The 7,791-nt window shown below is 32.4% G+C and overlaps 1 protein-coding gene across 1 annotated transcript; it reads left to right on the top strand.

Moving 5' to 3' along the window:
• Positions 1-5,945: 5,945 nt before the first annotated feature.
• LOC114725221 (nodulation-signaling pathway 2 protein-like) lies at positions 5,946-7,515 on the top strand. The gene is made up of 3 exons (XM_028911705.1): positions 5,946-6,176; positions 6,260-7,296; positions 7,512-7,515. Exons 1-3 carry the CDS (start codon positions 5,946-5,948, stop codon positions 7,513-7,515), a joined length of 1,272 nt encoding a protein of 423 aa, XP_028767538.1.
• The last annotated feature ends 276 nt before the right edge of the window (positions 7,516-7,791 follow it).

Here is a 7,791-nt window from a genome sequence, read left to right as displayed (position 1 = left end):
TGAAATTGAAAATGAGAAGGTTTTGTTTTTCTTGATAATAACAGTCAGCGTTCGTTGTTAAATGATGGTGGGTAAAGTAGTTATAATTATTTTCATCATGCTTTACGCAATAAAAAGGAATTATTTGACTTTGTATAAGCAACGATATCTTCCTATTAGAGGCAAATGCATTTTCAGGCGTTAACTGCAAATACTTTTTGGAATAAAAAATTCAAATATTAATTTATTATATTGTGAAAGATTGTCCTATTCATAGGACTCAACTCTTATTGTTATTGTTAAAGGGACTATTTTTTTTTTTGCTAAGGGACAAATATTTTTACTAGAAAAACAATGATGTTTGAGACATTGTTGAATACTAAATGTGAACATTGTTAGATTTTATTTTATTTTATTTATAAGCACGGGTATTTTCTAATTGGAAATAATCTTGTTTTTGGCGGCAGAATTACTGTTGTTTAACATATCAATGTCTAACGCGGCTTAAAGGATCACATTCATCTCATAGGTACCGTTCGTATGAAACATTGAATATGAGGGATATGGATTGGGATTGAGATGAAAAAAATCTATAAAAGAGTATTTAGCATGAGAGATTACTTGTTACATGGGATTAGACAAACTTATGTATGTTGGATGAGGAATACCATAGAGAAAGTAGTATTCTCCAATCCTTACCTCTATGGGTTTGTCTAATCCTATATTACAAGCAATTCTCATATTAAAAACATTTTTAATGAATTTTTTTACTTGTAATCTAATTTTATCCTTCATTTTCAATACTTCGTATCAAACGGAACTTTAGTGTTTGGGTTCAGGTTAGACCCATTATGAGTTAAGTGCGTGTTCGATTCAAACAAAGTTTTGGTTTGTTTATGTTGTAGCTGAAAAGTTTCGTACGTTCAAAAAAAAAAAAGGCAAAAAACTTCCCACCCATTTAATTGGCTTATGATGATCTCTCTGCCAGATTAAAGGGAATGCAAGTCTTCTTTGAATTTTTTCGGTTGGATTCTTTGATCATTTACTTTTACACTTGGTATTCTCCTCACCACCCACTTGGCCTTTCTAGCTTTCCCATCTCAAAATGATAGGGATTGGGATCAGATTAGGCCGAGACGGATATAATGTGAATTTCTCTATCTTTTATTAGATATTTAGAGTCTGCAGATGGGATCCCATAGTAATTGAGGCCAAAGCAATAAGTACCATAAAAGACAAAGGGGTCATGGGATTGTTTTGATTCTTACGGCAACGTGATACTGAAAAATCCCTGTGCATTATAATGGTGCGGGCTCCAATTTATTATTCCTTAAATTTTCTGTTTTTTTTTTCAAAAAGTCATTCCTTAAATAGTTTTTCCTCATCATCCAATCATAGTTCAAGCATCAACTTTACGTTTCAAATCTATCTTCTTTCCTATTGGTTCTAAGCATAGGTAAAACTTATCTCCATGATTTATATAATTAATTTCGTTTAATTCACTTGAAAGTGAGATGATTATTTCTTAATTTCAAGAATTTATCCTCAAACTCCCATTTAAGTTTTGCATACTACTTCTGCTCCTTATATGAGAACTAGTTATTTATTTAATTTGGTCTAAATATAAAACTTTAATCCATTTTGTCTCTAATATTTACCTAATTTGCTCTCAAGTATACCTATAGTAATTACAGATGTTAAAAAATTTTTATTCAAAGGTGCCTTCAATGCACATGATGATGTTGAGTATTATAACTATTTTCTCATGCTTTACGCAATAAAAAGAAATTATTTGTTTTGTTATAGGCAATGATATCCTCCTATTAGAGACAAATGTATTCCAGACATTAAATATAAACACTTTTCAATAGATATTCAAATACTGATATTATATTTTAAAAGATTAGCCTATTTCATAGGACTCAACTCTTATTGTTAAAGGAACTACTTTTTTTTTTGGTGCTAAGGACAAGTATCCTTCTACTAAAAGCAATCATGTTCGAAACATTGTTGAATACTAAATGTGAGCATGTTATGAATTATTTTGTTTTTTATAAGCACAGGTGTTCCTCTAATTGAAGTAATCCTATTTGATGTAGAATTACTCGTTCTTTTAACATACCAATGTCTAATGTGCCTAAAGGATCACACTAATCTCTTAGGTCTTGTTGGTAGGAAGCATTGATAATAAAGGGTAGGGATTGAGATTTGGATTGAGAAAATATATTAAAAGAGTGTTTAGTGTAAAACATTACTTGTTGTAAGGGATTAGCCAACCCATGTATATAGGATTGGAAAATACCACGAGAGGAGTGGTATTCCCCCATCCCACCTCTTATAGGTTAATTTGCTTGATCCCATATAACAAGCAATTACTTATATTAAATACTATTTTAATGATTTTTTTTAAATTGTAATTCCAATCCCAATCCCTTATTTTTAATATCCCGTACCAAACAGGACCTAGGGTTTGGGCTCAGCTTGGCCCATTATGAGTTAAGCGCATCTTCGATTCAACCAAAGTTTTGGTTTGTTTATGTTGTGGCTGAAAAGTTTCGTACGTTCAAAAAAAAAAAACACACAAAGGCAAGAGCTCGCCCGCCCCTCAATTCAATGGCTTATGATGATCTTTTTTGCCAGATTAAAGAGAATGCTAGTCCTTTTTGAATTTTTCTGGTTGGATTCTTTGATTATTTACTTGATTCTCTTTCCCACCCAATCATACTTTTTTTAGCTTTCCCGTCTCAAAATGATTGGGACCAAATTGGGTTGGTCAAGATAGGTATAATGGTAAACCTCTCTACCTTTATCTCAAGGAATTTCATTTGATAGTGGTATGTGATGTATCAATGGCTAAATTGCTCATTCATCAATGTTAATCAATATGCATGACTAAATTAATTAATTAGTAATGGATTAAAAATATTAGATATTCAGAGTCTGCAGATTGGAGATCCCATAGTAATTGAGGCCAAAGCAATAAATACCCCAAAAAAAAAAAAACAAAGGGTTCGTGCGATTGTTTTGATTCACACGGCAACGTGATACTCAAAATATTCTGTGGATTATAATGGTGTGGCTCCAATTTTTATTCCTTAAATTTCTGTTTTTTTTCCAAAAAAAAGATAATTCCTTAAATAGTTTTTCCTCATCGTCCAATCATAGTTCAAACATCAACTTTACGTTTCAAATCTATCTTCTTTCTTATTGGTGTCTAAGCATAGATAAAATTATCTCCATATGATTTATATATATAATTTCGTTTAATTCACTTGAAAGTGAGATGATTATTTCTTAATTTTCAAGAATTTATCCTCAAACTCCCATTTAAGTTTTGCGTACTACTACCACTCTTTAATATAAGAGCTGGTTGAAGATTTAATTTGATTCTAAATATAAGACTTTAATCAATTTTATCTCCAATATTTACCTATCTTGCCCCCGAATAATTTATATGATGATTGCATAAGTTAAAGAGTTTTTATTCAAAGAGTGCCTTCAATGCACAAGATTGATGAAAATATTTTTTGGGAAGGCAATATTTATTATTACAAATAACAACTAACTTAACTAATTATCTTAATATTTATAAATTCATTATCTAACTATCATATTAACAATTAGTAGTATGGTGGAAATAGTTCAGATTGCCTATCAATGGCCTAGCATTGGCTTATCTAGTAAATAAATAGGTGGGGTGAGGTTAGATCCAGCCTATTTATTAATTTTTATCTAATTTTATAGTATTATTATAGTTAAAAGTTGGTTCTTAAGATAAGAGCTTGTTTGAATTTTATTTTGGTTCTAAATATAAGATCTCACCCACTTTGTCCCTCTATTTATCTATTCTTTCTTAAGGTAGTTCTTATAATAATGGTAATTTTAGTCAATATACTTGATTAATAAAAATATTTAAAAAAATACATATTTATTATAAACAATTAACTTAATTAATTTTTTTAATCTATTTAAATTAATTAACTAGTTCTTATAGTAAAGACCAGATGTGTGTAATTTTTTATATGTTTAAGAGTCTATTTTAAGTTATTTAATATTTAGAATGCAAGCTTATTCAAAAGGCTTATTTTCTTAAATGGGCCTTCAGGCCTAGTCTTTTCGTAGCTAGCCTCGTGTCCAAACGATGAAAATGGCTCAAGTTCAAGCCTCTTACTTTCCACGCAGGTCGTAAGTTTATTTGATAAAAACCTGACCACGCTTGACCCACTTCCTCTCAGTAATACTCCTCCGGTCCTTATTATGAGACCCTATTTGACTTTTTATTTGGTCCTAATTATAAGAACCCAATCCATTTTGTCTCTTATATTTATGTATTTTTTTCCAAGATAATCCTTCTAATAATGATAGTTTTAGCCAATATACTTAATTAGTAAGGATATTTTAGGAATGACAACACTTATTTATTATAAATAACCAATTTAACTTATTTCCTTAATCTCCTCAAATAAGTCAATTGGGTCTTATAATTAGGACCGGAGGAGTATTAATTATAGCATATCTATCAGTCATAATTGCTTTTAACGGGGAAAAAAACAAATGTCAACACGTGATGTGTTGAGAATTCATGAGGTAATAATTCAATATTTTATTGGTTTTATTAACCGAATTCTCTTGACGAAAGATATTAAAATAGTACAATTGGGACCAATAACGCTTGCTGCTTTGTGAAATAAATTGCTTGTTTTCTTTTGGCCGGCAAATTGCTTGTCACTTGTTACTTCCTCCTCCTGTTGAAAATATAAGAAATCCTTTTTTCTTTTGTGTGGATAAACTGGAAGGAGGAAAATATAAGAAGTCTTCTAGAGAAAAATTTTAGTCAGAGAAAATAAGAGGTTGAAAGAGTAAATGATGATACTTTGTCACTTCTACCTCTAATTAAAAGGAAGAGAGAGAGAGATAAGAAAATTTTTCAATCACATAATAAGAGTAAAATAGGTAACTTTTACTGGTTTTACATACATTTAATGACTTCATCAACATTTTTTGGTTTGTGAAAAAACTTAACTAACTTCTTATATTATAAACAAGAGTCGGCGGTTGTTATAGACTAAGGATTTGTTTGAAGCTGCTTATATTAAGTGCTTATAAGCACATTTATGTAAATTGACACAATTTTTATTACATATTTATCTCGTATTCCGTAAATTATAGTTGAAAAACTGTTTTAAAAGTTGCAACCGTTCTAAACATGCACCAACACGTATACTTATACTAAGGACTCGCAAAGGTTCACCCATGTGGATACATATCTTAGTACTGTATAGTGGCCTTCACCCCCGTAATCCTTTGTAGCAGCTGCTTTCATTGAAGCTACTGCAACATTAATTATATGTTCTAATGTTCTAATGATGTCCTGATGGAAAATGACATGAATTATATTATACCAATTACTTTTCTTGATTTTATATACTATTTTGCAAATAGTAAACATCAAGAAGGCTGCTCGTGGCAATTTTCGAGGAATAAAACTCGGTAGAAATGCAAGTCGGTGAAAACTCAAGTCCATGTTTATCTCTTTACCAATAGATAACATTAACACTGGACAATTTCTTTATTAAAAAAGCTGAACGATTCATTTCATCATTAAATCTATATATAATATGTTGAACAAATTAGTCTTAAGAGGTGTTTGGATAGAAACCAAACCATAATTTTAAAAGTAATTTTACGGTGTACGAAGCAAATATGTAGAGGAGTTTGTCTTGATTTGTGGAAAAGTATTTTTGAAAAGTACTCATGTGAGAATCTAAACACCCCTTGATCAGTCTAGTATATTTAATTGCAATTCTGCACTTCTTATCTAGCTAACTGTTGCTAATTTGGACTGCTCTGTTTCTACATTGACCTTCATTTGTTGTACGTATACAGAGAGGATCATTCACCAGTTCAACTCATACACAAGAAAGTCTCTTTTTAATTTCGTGTGTTGAAACCGGTAGAGAAAGAAGATGGAGCCTGAGATTCTTGAGCCCTCATGGTCGTACAGTGAAGGTATAACAATAAGCTCAGCTTTTGATCAAGATGAGGCTTATGACTTCAACGTGGACGCCCTTTTGTTCCCCACTTCAGAGGCTACGTCTTCTACAATCTCGTACACTGATCACGTCTATCGCCCAATTGATGAAGAACACGACCTTCAACTCCCATCACTGATTGGAAATTCCTCTATGGATCTTGTGGTTTTGATCCCACTTCGAGTTCTCAAAGTCTGGGTATTATTCGTGGATACCCACAAGAAAGTGAGGGAAGCTTTCTATCACAGAACTTGTGTTCTGAGGGAGAAGATGCATGGAGTCCAACCCCATCGATGCAATCAGACATATTTACAGTAGTACAACCACAAGCATCACTGATCATACCAGAAGAAGACATGGAGATGGAGAACCAATTGAGTCTTCCTCATCTTCTGGAAGCCACTGGAGAAGCCTTAGAGCAAGGACAGAAAACACTTGCGCAAGTGATTCTGAGATGCATCAGCCACAAAGTAAGCCCTCTTGGTGATCCTCTTGAACGTCTGGCATTCAATTGGTCCCAAAATCATGATCCTACTGAGCAAGGGAGTTCCATCAAACAGGAGGCCTGCAAGATGTTCCACCACGTTTTCAAGGCTATCTACCAAGGCCTCCCACATGGCAAAATTGCTCATTTTGCAGCCAACTCAGCAAGCATAGAATTTATACCAGAGGATTCAGAAATCATACATGTAATAGACTTCGATATGGGAGAAGGGGTTCAATGGCCGCCACTGATAGAGGCTATTGCTCATCAACAAAAGACATTGAAACTAACGTCAATCAAATGGGAAGAAGATGATAGCTTTGATACCAATTTTGCTTCAACCCAATGGAAATTTGAAGAAATCAGAAGGAAACTCTACGAGCATGCCAAATCATGTGGTTTGAATTTGAAGGTGGAGGAACTGGCGGCAGAGCTCAAAAAATGGAACGAAAGGGGCGGGCATGGAAATGGAAAGAGAAATTTCGTGGCCTTCAATTGCATGGTGGGTCTTCCACACATGGGCAGGGTCAGAAGTAGGAGCCATGTCTCGGAATTTCTGCAAGTAGCCAGGGATTTCATCAAAAGTTCAACTTCCAAGAGGGGAATTATAGCTTATGGTGATGGAGAAGCCTGCGAGAAGCCAAGAAATAGCACCAACTTCAGGACTTTCTTTAATGGCCATTTGGAGCATTACCATACTTTATTAGAATCCATAGAATCAAATTTCCCATTCCAATTCTCAGAGGCAAGAACAGCTATGGAGAGTCTGTTTGTGGCACCATATATGTCATGGGAGGGATGGTTTCAGAGGTGGAAGATGAGAATAATAAATTTATCTAAAAACACTAAATTTATCATTCAAGAAAAAATACTAAAGGAACACTAAACTTCAGAATATGGACTGAGACTATAACATCTTTTTTTTTAATGATTATTACTGATTAATTTGGCTTGATTTAAATATGAGTATACCCTATATTTAGCTGGTGAATATATTTATGTTTTTGGGTATACAGCTAAATTAACTGAGACCAACAAACCTGGAATTTTTTATTTTTTCAAATTATTTTATATAATCGTGGATATTCTATTTCAAAGTTTTTGTTTAAAATTATGCAATTTGAAAGTTTGTATTTAAAATTATTTGCCCTCAATTATTTGCTTTCCGGTTAGTTGTTGTGTGGTTTCTATTAGAATTATTTTGATTGAACTGTTTGTATTTATTACTTATTGTAGATTTTAGATTTAGAATTAATATATTTTGAATAGATATTTTAAATTTTAAATTAAAAACAT

This window comes from Neltuma alba, unplaced genomic scaffold (assembly GCF_004799145.2).
Source record: "Neltuma alba isolate B1F8T4 unplaced genomic scaffold, ASM479914v2 tig00012233_pilon, whole genome shotgun sequence".
In the NCBI taxonomy this organism is placed as follows: Eukaryota; Viridiplantae; Streptophyta; class Magnoliopsida; order Fabales; family Fabaceae; genus Neltuma; species Neltuma alba.
Note: the sequence above shows the minus strand (reverse complement) of the source record. Positions and strands in the feature narration are given on the sequence as shown.